At 45.7% G+C, this 17,773-nt stretch overlaps 1 protein-coding gene across 16 annotated transcripts in view; it reads right to left on the bottom strand.

Annotated features, from left to right (window-relative positions):
• Nucleotides 1-17,773, bottom strand: part of PPIP5K2 (diphosphoinositol pentakisphosphate kinase 2) — a 620,162-nt gene that overhangs the window by 197,544 nt on the left and 404,845 nt on the right. For all 16 annotated transcript variants that reach the window (XR_003852104.1, XM_029572559.1, XM_029572550.1 and 13 more), the window contains one exon: nucleotides 1,491-1,618. Coding sequence is in view for 15 of the 16 variants with exons in the window: in XM_029572559.1 (XP_029428419.1) it covers nucleotides 1,491-1,618 (128 nt within the window). In the remaining variant the exon portion in view is untranslated. The remainder of the gene's footprint in view (nucleotides 1-1,490; nucleotides 1,619-17,773) is intronic.

Raw genomic sequence — 17,773 nt, forward strand, 5'->3', positions numbered from 1 at the left:
AGCATCCCGCTAAACACGCTTTGTGCATAAGCAAATTAAAACTGGCAGATGACCTCTACCAGAACCAGACACTCCTACTCAGTGCAAGTGCCTCTGTGCACCTCTGCGGGACAGAGAACCACCGTCAATAGTCGAGGAGGGGATTCCCCTGCCTCTCCCGCCAACATTTCTAGGGAATCGAAAATGTCCACTGTTTCCACACTGATGGGGAAAGCCTCATCGTTAGACCCCCATCACCCATGAGGCTTGTTCTACGGTGCAGTCATGCTCGACGCACACCCTCACACGTCATGCCGCTTTTGCCACATGCACACACTATTCCTCCCCACCCATGCGGCACCACCAGCACCTCAATGACAAGCAGGGGAACAGTCCCTCAGCAGCATGGAGCCTACACCTGGTCTCCTCCTGAGGCAGAGAAGTTACTGAAAAACACATCGATGAGCTCCTCGAGCTGCTAAGGTAACTGGCACAAATTCCTTGTTTGCTCTCTTTTTTTTTTTTTAAACTCTGAGAAGAAATAAGGATACATAGAGACCAATACTTTCCTTTGGTGCAGAGGATCAGGTTCCAGGAGCACAGGTCACATGGTAGATCAGAATAAAGCCAGACTACTGGCTATATCCATCTCCTTTCAACAAACTTTAGGGACCCAGCCCAAGACAAACCATATAAAAGGGATATTTCCCTGATCCATTGGGCTTGCAGTACAAAACTACAAGCAGATTCCACCACTGTCTCATGGGGGATGAGGGATCTGAGCCACCAGATATCCACCCCATGGACCTCCGGGCCAAGCTATCAGAAGGGTCACTAATCCCCTGCTCCTCCGCCTCAAACCAGGGTGGATGGCCCCACCTAGACCCATCAACCCCCTGGGAGGATCCAGAAATTGTCTTAATTTTTTTTTCTCTCTGTCACCATCTAACCTTTGCTGGAGACAGAAATACTGAGGGACTGCAGGTGGCACACATACATTGTCAATGAAACTTTCTCTGTCTCCATCTGCTGGCATGGAGGCAAAACCCAGGAGTCTGAACTGATCTGGGTATGTACAGGGAATTGAGTTTTATTCCTGGTCAGGACTCTAGTCCTTGAGACAGTGAAGGCTAGGGGTACTGCAGAGGGAGCACTCATAGTTCCTGGGGTTGGGGGGGGGGGGGGGGCAGGGAAAGAAGTCTCATCCATTTCTTTACAGTTACATCTAGCAGCCATATTCAAGGATCATGACTGCATGCTCCAACGCATGATCCCTGGTCAAAGACCACTGCCTTTTAGAAGGGAAGGGGAAGGGATATAAAACAGAGTAAAATAACCCCAGGTGCTTGCAAATTAAGGATAACAGTATTGTATTTCAGTCCTGGTTCCACCTGAACTTAACATATAAAAAGAAGAGGAGAAAACTACCGGGATAAAAAAAAATATTTGCAGTCAAGTATAGCATTTTCCAACGTTACCCAATTTACAATTGTAAACACAAAAAGTCTTACAGAGGATGTAACTTGTTTACAGTGTCATCATCCTGAGTTCTCTGAAGGTCTGAACGGATTTTCCTAACCAGAGGCGTACAGTAACCTTTAGCGATCTCAAGTTTCTCCTCTTTGGATATACCATATTCCTGAAGGGAAAATAAATTAAAACAGAATGTAAAAACCATAAAATTTAAAAGGAGGTATGTGAATTAAAAATGGTAGGTGATGAACAAATTCTGCCCAACCTCTCATTCCCAAATTCTAAAATGCAATTACTTTCAAATTATTCATAAGTGCTTTAGGTTCAACATGCTGCAGCAAAAATTTAAAAAATGTAACTGCATTTTAAAGGTTAGCTGCACACCCATTTTCTTAGAAAAAATTTTCTTTAAATAAAATACGTAGTATGCTGCACAGTTTAATTAAAAAAACAAACATGTTTAATTTTGTTTATATTTTCTTTGAATGTAAACTGCCTAGTACAATATGATTGGTTTAGTAAATAAAATAGTTTTAATAAATAAAAATTTGACATATGGAGAAATTATCTGATAGTTTCCTTTCCCTGAATCCTGCTACACCAGTTCAACGGAACTCTGGTACCAAACTATAAAGGGCTCCCATATCATCGCATGATGCAACACTCTGTTCCTTATAATTGCTGTGAGATAACTTTAGTGTACCATCCAGATTCCACAGACATTTCTTGAGAAGGCACATTAATAGATTTCCATTTTGCAACTATTTCATAATTTGCTGCATTCAAGAAATACGTTATCAATCTCCTTTTCTTAGGAGGCTAGCTGCTCAAATACATGGAGAGAAGGAAAACATTTGCATCCCAGGGCATCTGTATAGAGAACATATCCTTGACTAATTGAGAGATGAGGGTCCACATAGACTAAAAACTGTGACTAATCGGAGAAAATTCTTTTTCACTCAATGCACAATAAAGCTCTGGAATTTGTTGCCAGAAGATGTGGTTAGTGCAATTAGTGTAGCTGGAAAGTAATCGGGGATGTGCAGAGGCAAGGGGCTTAAAAAATATCAAATATGGTAAAACCAGGGGTGGGGGTGTGTGTGTGTGTGAAAACTGTTTTTTAAGCTATGCTAGTAATAGGAAGAAATACAGAAATGTTATTGTAAGAGGTAGTAGTCACAGAGGAATGACAAGGATTAAGGCTATAGAAAATGGACACAAACAGGACTGGAAGTGAAGTAAACTTCCAACAATTTTCAGAAGACTGTTCGGGAGGAGCTAACTAAACTAAAAGTAGATAAAGTGATGGAGTTGGATGGAATACATTCAAGGATATTAAAGGAACTTAGATAATTTCTGGCAGCTCTGCTGGCTGACCTTTTCAATGCTTCCTTAGAATTGGGAGTAGTGCTGGAGTACTGGAGATAGGCAGATATGATTTTTCTTCACAATAGAGGAAGTAAAGAGGAGGCTGGGAACTATAGGCCAGTTAGTCTGACCTCTGGGTGAGAAAATTAATGGAACTGCTACCAAGACAGGATACTGCAGTTACTGGAATGGATTACAAAATCTGAGGCAGCATGGTTACCACGTCTTATCAAGACGAATCTGATCAATTTCTTTGACTGAATGACCAAAGAGTTGGATCAGAGAAGAATGCTAGATGTAGTGTACTTGGATTTTAATAAGCCCTTTGACATGGTCCTACAGGGATAACTTATAAACAAACTAAGCATGCTTGGTATGGGCTTTAAAGTGACTGACTGGGTATGAAACTGAGTGGGAGGCAACAAAGATTAAAGGCAAATGGAGTTCACTCTAAGGAGAGAGGCATTACCAGTGGTGTGCCACAGGGACTGATCCTTGAACTGGTTCTTTTCAACATTTTTGTAAAGGATACTGTGGAAGAACGATTATATCAAAATCTGCAATAGTCTGGACACTCAGGTAGGTGTGAAAAATATGACCTTGAGAAATGGCAGCTTAAAAATGCTTAAAAAAAAAAAAAAAGCACAGAGTTAAGCATTTGGGCTGCAAAAAAACTCCCCAACTGAGTGGAACAGTATATGGGATGACATTCTTCTATGCACAAAACAAGAGCACGATCTGGGGTTGATCTTAGTGTGGTCAAACAGGTGGATTTACTAAGGGCAAAAGCCAAGATGCTTGGGTGCATAGGAAGAAGCATGCTCAGCAGAAAAAAAAGAAGGTAAAATTACGTGCTTAAGTCCCTGGAGAGGCGTCATTTGGAATACTGTGTACAGTTCTTGATACCACATTTCCAAAAGGGTATAAACTGGATGGAATTGATCCAGAGTCTATCTACTAAAATGGTCAACCAAATCTGGTCCTCAAGAGCCACAAAAACAGGTCTGGTTTTCAGTATAATTCAAATGAATACGTATGAGATGGATTTGCATGCACTGCCTCCATTGTATGCAAATCTCTCTCATGTATAATCATTGTGGATATATTGAAAGCAGTAACTCTTGAGGACTAGGATTGGTCATCCATGTGATAAATCATATGGGAGCAGACAAAGATCTAAACATGTATATCCCAAAGGAAAGGCAGGATAGAGGAGATATGATAGATACATCTAAATACCTCCAAGGTACAGAAGGCAAGACTCTTTCAGCAGAAAGGAGGCTCTGGAATTAAGGGTCATGGGATGAGGGTGAAAGGAGATATCTAAGGAAATATTTCTTTATAGAAAGGGTGGTGGATGCATGTAACATCTTCCCAGTGGAGGTGGTGGAGACAAGGACAGTATCAGAATTAAGGAAAACAAGGGACAAGCACAGGGGGATCTCTAAGGGAGTATAGGGATTGTGGAGCTGAGTAGTTGGTGTGGATGGGCAGATGAATAGGCCATAAGGTCTATGTTTCTGTGTCTCTATATACTCTTTGCCTATGCAGGAGAGAGATCTGAAAATTGAAGAAGAATGTTCTAAAGAGCAACAGGCTTATAAGACCTCAGGATGACTCAAATTTCAATCTAGAAAGGCACAGTCCCTGCAATCATACCCTTAGAAAATGAACCAGATAGCTGATGGGGCCTCAAAACTGACTGGTGCCACAATACTGGGGCGCTCCTCTCGCAGATGTAATTCAACACTAGGTCAGTGAAAATGTATTGAAGTTGAGTCTTGGTGTTGAAGCTTTGATCTCCGTGTTGAATAGTGATGCCAGCTAGGCGGCTTTATGTACCAGTTCTGCTATACCAGTAGGGAATAATTGGGAAGTATCAAAGCCCAATTATTATCAGTGGGATGATGTTAAACCAGCTCTGAGAACGCTTGCTCTAAAAGTAGCATCTTCTTTCATGAGCACATCCTTTCTAAAACGCTTTGTAAAAAAGCATTAAGTAGACCATATTGCAGCTTTACAAATGTCTACAGGATGTACAGCCACTGCTTCTGCCCAAGACGAATACTGAGTTCTAATGTAATGGGCTCTAATAATTTCTGGAGCCTTTAATATGTATACTGAAGAAATAATTTCCTTAATCCAACTTGATAAAGTTGCTTTTGATGATGATCATCCACCTTTGAACATAACTTAAGAACATAAATTGCCATCCTGGGTCAGACCAAGAGTCCAAGAAGCCCAGCATCCTGTTTCCAACAGTGGCCAAATCAGGCTACAAGTAGCTGGCAAGTATCCAAGCACTAAGAAGATCCCATGCTACTGATCCCAGTAGTAGCAGAGGCCATTCCCTAAGTCAACTTGATTAATAGCAGTTAATGGACTTCTCCTCCAAGAACTTATCCAAACCTTTTGTAAACCCAGCTACATTAACTGCACCAACCACATCCTCTGGCAACAAATTCCAGAACTTAATTATGCATTGAGTGAAAAAGAATTTTCTCTGACTAGTTTTAAATGTGCTACTTGCTAACTTCATGGAGTGCACCCTAGTCCTTCTATTATCCGAAAGTGTAAATAACCTATTTACATCTACCCATTCTAGACTTCTCATGATTTTAAAGACCTCTTTCATATCTCCCCCTCAGCCACCCCTTCTCCAAGCTGAACAGCCCTAACCTCTTTAACCTTTGCATGGTCCTCCCAAAAATCTGATTTATGAAATCAAATTGTAACTTCAAAATATTTGATAAGGATAGATCATATATACAGATACCTCAAACATGTATTTTTCCCTTCACATTCCTCCTTTGAAAAAACTGGAAGAAATTATAGACCGATTTAAATGAAAACTTTCAGTAAAAATGAAAGAGCTAGACAAATTATTACTAATTCTTGAGTAAAGTTTAAAAATGGATCCCTAAGGACAGTGTCTAAATCTCTGAAATACACCTTGCGGATGACAGTGCAACCAAAAGACTGTTAATGTAAGATCCTTAATAGTGGCATACTTCAATGATTTGAAAGGTGTTGATATAAGGGCTCTTAGCACCAAATTTAGATTCCACTGTGGCACAACAGATTGAAACTGGAGATGTAACCTTTTGACCCCCATGCAGGAAATGAATGACATCTGGATTGGACATGATATAATTTCCTTTAATTCTAAATCTGTAACATAATATTGCACCACCTGAACTTTTAAAGAACTTAATGCTAGACCTTTTTCTAAACCTTTAAAAAAAAAAAAAAAGTTAAAATATTTGGTATATCTGCCTGCCAAAGGGATATGAAACAATTTTTGCAATGTTTCTCAACTAAATACCACTCATGTACATATGCTAGAGATGTTGAAGTCTTTCTTGTTTTTAACAAAGTAGAAACTATGGAGGAAGAATAGCTTTTTTTTTTTTTGCACATAATCTTGACTTCAAGAGCCATGTAGTAAGATAAAATGAAGACAGATCTCTCATTACTAATGGAGCCTGGAATAAGAGACTTCAGCAACCCAATAGCTTTAGAGGGTAATCGATTTGTAATCTCATTAGGTCTGCATACCTTTGTCTCCTTGGCCAATCTGGTGCCTGAAGAACAGGGATGGGCAAACTATGGCCCGTATGTCAAACCCGGTCCGACAAAATTTTTCTGACCCTCTTCCACCTCAATTTGCCCCATCATCTCCGGCCTGCCAGCACCTTGCAACAATGTTACCAACAAAAGCTTGACATCACAGGCCTTTGTTGATGACTTCAACCTTTGTGTCGGTGGCCAGAGGTAACACCCCCCTCAGAGACTGCATAGAGAAAGTAGTGCAGCCCCAACAGCCAATTAAAACAGGAGCAGTCGGGGCAGGAAGAGGAGGATCAACACCAGCCAAAATCAGCTGTGTGCTGACAGCCAAAGGAGGCCAGTGTGACTTCCGGTGGATACCATCCCTCCAAAGCTAACACAAATGAGGAGAAAGGCCGCCCGGGTGGCTGCCAATGGACTTCCATCTCGCTGGCAGCGAAAAACAAGGGAAGAGGCCCATGTGGCCACTGGTGGACCCATCCCACCAGTGGTCTAAAAACAGAAAGGCCCATGCGGCTGCCAGTGGACCTTATGCCGCCGGCAGATGAAAACCAGAAGAAATGAAGCTGCACATCTGAACTGCCAGGCAATGTTGAGATTACTTACCTGATAATCTCCTTTTCCTTAGTGTAGACAGATGGACTCAGAACGAATGGGTATAGTATGCTTGTGCTAGCAGTTGGAGACGGATCTGACATCAGCACGGGTGTATATATACCCCTACAGGAAGCGTAGCAACTTAGTAATCTTCCTTGCAAAAGCTGTTATGGATGTGTGTACTGACGCTCAGTGAAAAGTGAAACAGGATTCCCCTGACCGATTGATAGTAGCTGGAGACCGCCAGCATTCCCAACCGGAAGGCGTTGACACCTGGTAGAGTGTACGCTCTTATGGAAACGGATGACATGGCTTACCTTGAATCGGTGAAACCCATGTACACAGGCAGCTGGGCGGGATGCTGAGTCCATCTGTCTACACTAAGGAAAAGGAGATTATCAGGTAAGTAATCTCAACATTTCCTGGCATGTAGCCAGATGGACTCAGAACGAATGGGATGTACAAAAGCTTTACTCCCAGCCTGGGCAGGAGGCTGCCTGAGGACCATGTAGTACCGCCCTCGCAAATGCTGAGTCCTCCCTGGCCTGGACATCCAGACGGTAGAATCTGGAGAAGGTATGGAGGGAGGACCATGTCGCCGCTTTACATATTTCTGCAGGCGACAGCATCCTGGATTCTGCCCAGGATGCCGCTTGTGCTCTGGTAGAATGAGCCTTAACTTGTAGAGGCGGTGACTTCCCGGCCTCCACGTAAGCTGCTCTGATAACTTCTTTAATCCAGCGGGCGATGGTGGGCTGAGAGGCCGCTTCCCCTTGTCGTTTCCCGCTGTGCAGGACGAACAGATGGTCTGTCTTTCGGACGTCTTCTGTCATTTCCAGATATCTGGGAAGTATCCTGCCTATGTCGAGATGGCGTAGCAGACGCCCTTCTTCAGATTTCTTCAAACCCGCCGTAGTAGGCAAGGATATAGTTTGGTTAAGGTGAAACTGTGAGACCACTTTAGGGTCTCACAGAGCACCAACCATGGATGCCTTCACCCACCAAGGGTGGGTGAAGGCATCCATGGTTGGTGCTCTTCGGTTCCTAAGTAGGGAGCAGAAGCGTTCCACTATGCAGTTCTGTTTGGACGTAAAGAGGTCGATGGTCGGCTGACCCCCATCGGTGGAAGATTCTGCTCACAACAGAGGGATCCAGAGACCTCTTGTGGGGCTGGAAACTTTGGCTGAGGTGGTCCGCTACTGCATTCTGTGTGCCTGCCAGTTAAGTGGCTCGTAGTATTGAGTGCGACAAGGCTAAGGCCCAAATCTGTGCCACCTCTTGGCAGAGCAGATAAGAGCCCGGGCCCCCCTGTTTGTTCAGGTACCACATTGCTACTTGGTTGTCTGTTTGAATCAAGACTATCTTGTTGGATAGGCAGTCCCTGAATGCATAAAGGATGTATCGCATCGCCCGAAGCTCCAGGAAGTTGATCTGACAGATCGCTTCGGTTTTTGTCCAAGTCCCTTGTGTTTGAAGGCCTTCGACATGGGCTCCCCAACCTAGGTTGGAGGCGTCCATGGTTAAGGTCACCTGAGGAGCCGATTGCTGGAAGGGTAGACCCGTTTGTAAGTTGGCCTTGTACGTCCACCGAGTAAGGGGACAAATGAAGTTGACTGGTTATCTGGACAAGGGACGTAAGTGGCTGAGTGGCTTGATGCCACTGAGACTTTAAAGTCCATTGTGTCAGTCTCATGGCTAAGCGTGCCATTGGGGTTGATGGACTGTTGATGCCCTGTGAGCTGAGGCTGTTTTTTGACTGCGGATAGAGCTGGCAAGGTTGGACAGCGTGGTTGCACGGTCATCGGGTAAGAACCCTTTGACTACTGTGGTGTCTAGGTCTGCTCCTATATAAAGGAGAGATGGTGAGACGGTGTCAAGTGGGATTTCGGGTAGTTGATCAGAAATCTCAGTGAGTGCAGGAGCCATATAGTGGGACAGAGGGAGTCGAAGGACCCTTGTCTGGACTGGTTTTTTATGAACCAACAAAGCAGGAGGGTAGGCTATCTAAAAAAGCCGTGAGGGCAACAAAATGGAATAGACGTCACACATTGTCCGATTAAGAACTTTAATTGATTGGAGACATATTCTTTATATAGTGAGCCCGACTCAGGCCGAGTTTCGCCCCACATTGGGGCTGCCTCAGGGGCTAACACACACAAATGACAAATATAATTAAACAATACAGGACATACAAAATAAAATCATTGAAATCATAATTCCATATAAAGTGGTAACACAGATTGAAAGACTCTCTAAGAACACTTATAACTGGAAAGTTAAATGATACAACAGAACAAAAAGAAAGAAAAGAGAACCAATGACAGTATATGATTTTACCTGTTTGTAATCAGACTTTAATGTTTATTTTTTGTTTCATTTTTCATGCACACTTTCACAGACCACCAGAGGATTAATGATTTGAGTATTTACTCATATACATTAAAGACTGATTACAAACAGGTAAAATCATATACTGATGTCCCTGCGTATGCCCCTGTGGGCTACAGAGAATGCATCTGAGGTGACAGTTGATGCAGGGTCTCATGATGGTCTTTTAACTGGGCCACTGCATCTTGGATCTTGTCCCCAAATAGGTTCTCTCATGTACAGGGGAGATCTTCAAGCTTATCCTGTACCTTCGGGCGTAAGTCTGAGGCCTTGAGCCAGGCCCAGCGTCTAGCACTGATGCCCGCTGCCGAGACTCTGGATGCTATTTCAAAGGAGTTGTAAAAGCAGCTCTGACCTCGTGTTTACCTGCTTCCAATCCTTTCTGTAGGATGGAGGTCAAGGTCTCTTGTTGTTGCTGTGGAAAAGTCTCTGCAAATTCCTGGACTTGTTTCCAGAGATTTTGGTTATATTGGGTCATGTATAATTGATATGCTGTTATTCATGCTATCAAAATGGACCCTTAAAAGACCCTATGTCCCAATGAATCCAATGCCTTTTGATCCTTTCCAGGAGGAGCAGAGGAGTGTGGTCGGGATCTTTTAGCCTTCTTTTAGGCTGATTTTACAACCACAGAGTGGTGGGGCAATTGGCTTTTCTGAAATCCTGGGACTTGTTCGACCAGGTAAGTAGCATCTGTCTTCCGGTTTACTGGAGGAATAGTACCTATATGGTCCCACAAGTGGTGCAAGAGGTCAAGTAGAACTTCGTGCACTGGTATCACCATTACCTCTTTTGGAGCATCTACGAATTGTAAGACCGCCAACATGTTGTGGTGAGCGTCCTCCTCAGTTATGAGTGTAAATGGTATAGTCTCAGACATTTCCTTGACAAAGCTGGCAAAAGAGAGGTCCTCCGGGGGAGAAGGGTGCCTTTCTTCCGGAGGTGAAGGCTCTGAAAGCAGTTCCTCGGAATCTTGTGAGGAATGATTCGAGGATGCCTCCTCTCATGGATCATAGGGAGTGTCTTCCACTCCCACTGGTATTCCTGAAGGAGGAAGGATGCCAGCACCTGGAGGACGAGAAGGCATCGATGGGTGTCGAGGTGGCATCGATGGATGCAGCACCGGCATCGAAGAAGGCTATGCCGGCTTCGGGGCAGATGCGGTGCGCTTAGGCACAGACAGTCCCGATGGTCCTGGAACAGGCTCCGGCATCGGTGGATTCCATGCTGGACGTCCCTTCTTCCTCCTCAGAGGAACCAGGTATGGAAATCGGGACCTGCAGAGCCCTCGATGGTCAACTTGGCGCCAGGGTGTCTGATGGCATGGGTGAGTCAGCAGGGCACTGATGAGGGTGTCCAGGCACTCGAGGACGCTGGTTCCGGTGCCGGTATGGGGGCCGGCACCGGTGGCAAATGGAAGCCCCGAAGGGCATTCAGCACTACCTCTTGGATCATGTGGTCCAATTCGTCCCAAAAAGCCGGCATGGATGGCACCGCAGCTGGGGTAGGAGGCAGGCTAGGCGTTACTGGACGCTCCACAGCGATCTGTGGAGGCTCAGTACCCGGCACCGATATCAGTGGGGAACGCCTCGGGGTCCCGGGTCCAGAGGAGGATGGGGGCTCCTCTCCCCGGGCCCTTTTTGCAGGTGGCTCGGTGGAAGTCTATGCCGCTGCAGTATTGGTGCCGGCACAGGGCAGGGACGCATGATTCCCCTCTGAGCACAGTCCGGTCCTTCCCCGGCCCTGAGGACGATGACGCTGATGCCCTCAATGGTGTCGGTGACAGACGGTCACCCGCTTGGGGAGTGTCAGAGGTCGATGGACCCTCTCCCGTTGGTGGCACTTGAACTGGTATCGATGGATCAGAACGTTTTGAAGCAAACAAATGCTCTATTTTGTCCAGACGAGTGTGCCGGCCTTTGGGGGTCATTTGTGCGCAATTAGGGCATCGACGGACGTCGTGCGAGGGACCTAAGCACAAAACACAAACACTGTGTGGGTCCATGATGGACATTGGTCCTCGGACACTCGGGGCATTTTCTAAACCTGGTCGCCATTGAAAGAGAGGTGGGCGTGTGGTCAGTGACTGTTGGGCACCGAGAGGTATGCTGCCGGGAACAGACCGCAAATCACGGGAAAAAACACTTACCAAGCGTCGGAGGGAACAGAGCATGATGGGGGACTCCGGTGAGGGTGATTTTAAGAAGGTAAACTTCAAATATTTCCATGAGGAAAGTTGTGAGAATTTCTCAGAGCTCCTAACCGCAAGGCAACTTGCTGCGTGGAAAAATAGAGACTGAAGGGGACCCCTGGTGGCCATAGGGTTAGTGGCATGCTGGGCATGCTCAGTGTGCCAGTCAAAGTTCTAGAAACTTTGACAAAAGTATTCCTTGACAGGGCTCCATCTGATGTCACCCATATGTGAGGACTACCAACCTGCTTGTCCTGGGAGAAAAAAGATTTGTCTGAATCGGTGGATGAAAATATTGCCTTTTACAGCATCATCCCTAGTAAAGAAAGAAGAGTGTACTATTATTTTGGGGCATTCGTGTTTTCCAGCCCCTTTCACCTTGCTGCTACTCTCTGCCTCTGAGAAGTGCCATAAGGAAGAAGATATAGCTCTGAAAAGAACTTTGGCCTTGTGTCCAGGCTGGTGACTCCCATGCAATAACATTTTCTATCTCAGAACGAATGGGAAAAACTCTTGATGATTTGTGAACCCCTTTGATAATTGGAACCTAATCTGGGGTTTTGTCCAATTTATTGTCTGAGATTCTAAGAGATATTACTTGTGAAATTAATGCCTTTAACCTCATCCTTATGGAAGATTCTAAAAACTAAATGTTCTTCTCCTTCAGACTGAATTTCCCTTTCCTCAATAGAGTCATAGCTACTCCTCATGTTCCATAAATGGAGACTTAGAGAATTGAGAAAAACCTACTTTACCTTAATCAGGGGAACGCCTCTCTCTTGTTTTGAAATAGAAAAATGTATTTGGGAGCTGTCCTGTAGCTTATACCCCTAAATGAACTGCAGAAAATGTTCCTTCACTAGGCTTCTGTAAAGCATAAAAAGCCTGTAAATGAATTTGAAAAACTGGGGAAATTTCTCCAGTAGTAGACATGTTAGTATCTACATTTGAATCCAATGCCTGATTGACCTCATGAGTTAAAACTGAAGGTTCAGCATTTTTTTCTATTTGCCTGTACCTCACTGAAAACTATGCAAGTCAATTTCAATACGGCTGCTGTTGCATCATTAACAGCTGTCTCAAAATCCCCAACTACTCTCTCTTCAGGCCGGGCCTCTAAAGTTCCAATCTCATTCACTTGAGCTGTTTTTGGAACTTGCTCTGAGTCATTTTCATCATGGAGGCATGCGGAACAGACAGTAGAGTACACCTGTGGCTCATTTGCTGCTACAGGAATAGGCAGCAGTGGCTTTACTCAGACATTGGTGCCTTTATTAACATAAGGGGCTTTTAAGATTTAACACTTACTTTCGTGGGAAGCATTAACATGCAGTCGCTACCAATCAAAATTCACTTTCATTAGCATACCTCAGCCCTCAGGGAAACTTTTTTTTATTTCTTTCTTTCTTTTTTTTTTTTTAAGAGAAAAATATAAAGAGAGAATAGAAGGGTAGCTAGTAAATTTTAGAAGATCCTGCTCTTAACCTTTTCCTTTAATTCTTTAATATAGTTTCCCCTTTGAGTTCTACCAACATGCTCAATGGGTCTGAGAACTATCAGCATCAGGGCTCACAAACTCCAAATCAGACAGCTATATAAGTTGCAAATAAACCTGCACTTATTTGAGCTATTTTAAATCAAAAGATAAATAAACACGCTTATGGAAATTCCTGCTCCATCACCAGTATGTCTTCCCATATGCTGAAGGCAGGAAATACTAGCTTTAACTGTCCTGCCCCATATATAAATAGTGACTATTTCAAGAAAGTCACATAACCCAATTGTTCTGGACTGTTGTAGCAGGTTGAGAAAGGAAAGTTATTTTATTGTGCAAGCAAGCAATAAAAACAGTTGAAGTCTTGCTTATTTTTCAGTCATTCTATCCAGAAACCTTTCCAAAGTACCATTCTGACAGGCCAAAGCAGAAAGTGCATCACTTAAACATACATTTACCTGCTCTTGAATGCACATTTTGCAGGAAGGAGTTTTAAGCTCACAAAATGAGCGTTCAAAAATGTGTGGTCAGCTCAGCTCCCTCACATGGAAATTCCATGCAAATTAGGGCATTAATTATTCCCTCACAGTACAGAAAGATGCATTGGCTGAGTGCACATTTTCTTAATGCTAGAAACTTTACTCATGGTCAAAGGTGGAATAAAGTTTCTAACGCTGGATCCGCTACCATGGCTCCTCCCTACCCATGAGGACAAGTGGTAGAAAATAGACAAGAAAATTATTCCTTACCTGCTAATTTTCGTTCCTGTAATACCATGGATCATTCCAGACGATGGGTTATGTTCCCTGTCCAGCAGATGGAGTCAGAACAGATTTCTGGGGGGAGGTGCTACATTACCTCACCACCCACGTCATCATCCCCAGTATCTAGCCTAGCAAAGCCAAGCCCAAGAGGAAGAGAGGGATCAAGTAACTGTATTGAGCTAAACATTAAAATTTAAATTGTTAAAGAACCAGAATGATAACCTCAACAGAAAAACTTGCTAACACATAAATATTGAACAAACAACTCTGAGTGCTAGAACGAGAAGAAAAAATGAGAAGAGCATAGTCGAGCAGAGATAGCCCACCCTAATTAAAAACTTTCAATAGAAAACGGGAGGGTGTCTGGAATGATCCATGGTATTACAGGAACGAAAATTAGCAGGTAAGGAATAATTTTCTTTTCCCTGTACATACCAGGATCATTCCAGACGATGGGATGTACCCAAGCTTCCCTCCTATGGGCGGGCCGTGGATAGCCCTGCTCGAATGACTCGATCCCCAAAAGAACCGTCTGATGGTGCGGAAACATCCAGACGATAATGTCTTGCGAAAGTATGGAGAGACTTCCACGTCGCCGCTCTGCAAATCTCCTGGACTGAAACAGAGCCAGACTCTGCCCAGGACGCCGCCTATGCGCGAACGGAATGGGCCTTAACCCCCAAAGGAGGTTGCTTACCGACCCCAATATAAGCAGAAGCAATCGTCCCCTTCAGCCAGCGAGCGATAGACGCTTTGGATGCCATGTGACCCTTCCTGGGACCCGACCAGAGAACGAAGAGATGGTCGGAAAAACGAAACTCATTGGTAACTTCCAAGTAACGCAACAGGCATCGCTTTACATCCAGAAGACGTAAATCCCTGGGTTCGTTTGAATTGAAGGAAGGTAACTCAACTGACTGATTAAGGTGGAAGGCAGAAACTACTTTAGGAAGAAAAGATGGAACCGTGCGGAGGGAGACTCCGTCATCTGAAAAACAGAGATAGGGCTCTCGACAGGATAGCGCCTGTAGTTCTGAAATGCGTCGCGCTGAACAGATTGCCACCAAGAAAATAGTTTTAAAAGTCAGATCCTTAAGAGAGGAAAATCTTAAGGGTTCAAAAGGTGAACCGGTAAGTGCACGTAGAACTAAGTTCAGATTCCAGGACGGACAAGGAGGACGTAACGGAGGCTTCAAGTGAGACACTCCTCTAAGGAAACGAACCACGTCCGGATGAGAGGAGAGACGCGACCCCTCGCCACTATATAAGAGGGCGCCCAAAGCCGCAACCTGTACTCGAAGTGAGTTGTAAGCGAGACCGAGATCTAGTCCTTCCTGAAGGAAGGAGAGTATTTGCGATACGGATGCATTGGTGGGCTGAATGTCGTGAGATCCGCACCAATTTTCGAAGACCTTCCAAACTCTTACATAAGTGACTGAAGTAGATCTCTTACGAGAAAGCAATAAAGTCAAAATGACCTCCTCCTGGTAGCCTCTGTACCTCAATTTGCGCCTCTCAAAAGCCAGGCCGCTAGACAGAAGCGATCGGCCTGCTGTAAAAATATGGGTCCCTGCCGGAGTAGGCGTGGAATGTGGCTGAGACGTAGAGGGTCTTCCATGGTCAGGAGAAGGAGATCCGCAAACCACGGTCGACGAGGCCACTCCGGCGCCATGAGGACCACTGGACCGTGGTGATTCTCGATTCTTCGAATCACTTTTCCCACGAGAGGCCACGGTGGAAAGACATAAAGTAGGATGTTCCGCGGCCAAGGCAGGGCTAGAGCATCGATTCCTTCTGCGCCGTGTTCTCTTCTGCGGCTGAAGAAATGCGGAGTCTTTGCATTTCTTGCTGTGGCCATGAGATCCAGGTGGGGAGGACCCCATCGGGATATTATCAAATCCATCGCCTCCCCCGAGAGTTCCCATTCTCCGGGATCCAGGCGTTGACGACTTAGGAAGTCCGCCTGTATATTGTCTACTCCCGCAATGTGGGAGGCTGCCAGCCGCAACAGATGCCTTTCCGCCCAGAGCATTAATTTGTCTGCTTCCAAGGATACTTGAAGACTTCGTGTACCCCCCTGTCTGTTGATGTAGGACACCGTGGTTGCATTGTCGGAAAGGACCCTGACAGCTCTGTGACGCAACCGAGGAAGGAACCCTTTTAAAGCCAGACGTACCGCTCTGGTCTCCAGGCGATTGATGGGCCACCGGGCTTGTTCCACCGTCCATTGACCTTGTAGAGAGCTCTCCTGACAGACCGCCCCCCATCCTGATAGACTGGCATCCGTGGTTACCACTATCCATTCTGGTACGTCCAGAGAGACTCCCTGAGCTAGGTTTCGGTATTCTAGCCACCAGTGAAGACTGTTGACGGTATCCATCGGAATCGGGAGTACCATCTGGTAGTCTTGTGAGGACGGCTTCCATCTGGAGAGCAGAGACCTTTGAAGAGGGCGGAGGTGGGCAAAGGCCCAAGGAACAAGATCGATAGTGGAGGCCATCATGCCCAGGAGCTGAAGGTAATCCCATGCTGTGGGTTCTTGAAGATCCAAGAATCGGAGAACCTGATCGCGAAGGGACTGAGCCCTTTCTTTCTTGAGGAATACCATGCCTTGTTTCGTGTCGAAATGTGCCCCCAGGAATTCCAGGGACTGGGAAGGAACTAGGTGACTCTTGGCATAGTTGACAATCCACCCGAGAGACCGGAGCATGCGGAGCACTATTCTGACCATCCGGCAACCCTGGTCCCATGACTTCGCTCGTATGAGCCAATCGTCTAGGTAAGGGTGTACTAGAACGCCCTGCCGGCGCAATGCAGCTGCCACCACTACCATGATTTTTGTGAAGACCCGAGGAGCCGTCGCCAGACCGAAAGGTAAGGCCCGGAACTGAAAATGTTGACCTAAGATCTTGAATCTTAGGTAGCGCTGATGATCCTTGAGAATAGGAATATGCAAGTAGGCCTCTGTGAGATCCAAGGAAGCTAGAAATTCTCCTCGATGTACCGCTGCTAGAACTGACCGAAGAGTCTCCATGCGAAAACGGGGAACTCGAAGAGACCTGTTCACCATCTTGAGGTCCAGGATGGGACGAAAAGTACCCTCCTTCTTTGGGACAACAAAATAGATGGAGTAATGACCTCGACCCCAATCGTAAGGAGGAACTGGTGATATCGCTCCCAGTGCGGAAAGTCGGTCGAGAGTGGAAGCGACAGCTTCTTGCTTGTAACTGGATCCGCAAGGAGAGAAAAGGAACCTGTCTCTGGGAGGATGGACAAAATCCAATGCGTAGCCGTGCTTTAGAATATCCAGGACCCACTGGTCCGATGTAATTTGGACCCACTCGCTGTAAAAGAGAGAGATCCGGCCCCCCAGCCGAGGGACCGGGTCGTGGGTCCGACTGGCATCATTGGTTTGTCTTGAAGGAGGAGGAATTAGAGGAACCCCGTCCCTGACCCTCCCTGCCGGGACGGCGCCCTCGAAAGGGCCGGTTCCAGGAGCCTGAACGTGAGGATGGGTTCCGAGGAGCTTGTTGACGAGTGTTTCGTGTCCTCCGCTGATTCCTGTATCGAGATCTGGAAGAAGAGTAGGAAAACCTTGAGGATCGTGGACAATCTTCCGGAAGCTTATGCACTGAATTCTCATTCAATGATTTAATGATCTGATCCAAATCTTCCCCAAAAAGAAATTTACCCTTGAAGGGAAGGGATCCCAGGCGCGTTTTAGAAGATGCGTCCGCCGACCAGTTTCGCAGCCAGAGTAGGCGTCGAGCTGAGACTGCCGCTACCATGGAACGGGCGAGGACTCTGAGTAGGTCATAAAAAGCATCCGCCCCATATGCCATCACGGCCTCCAGCCGATCCGCCTGTAGGGCCTCAGCATCTGGCAACTCCTGTGAGGTAAGCAACTGCTGTACCCAGCGCAGACCTGCTCTCTGAGCGAGAGCACTG

The sequence above is a fragment of the Rhinatrema bivittatum genome, chromosome 1 (genome assembly GCF_901001135.1).
Source record: "Rhinatrema bivittatum chromosome 1, aRhiBiv1.1, whole genome shotgun sequence".
Lineage (NCBI taxonomy): Eukaryota > Metazoa > Chordata > Amphibia > Gymnophiona > Rhinatrematidae > Rhinatrema > Rhinatrema bivittatum.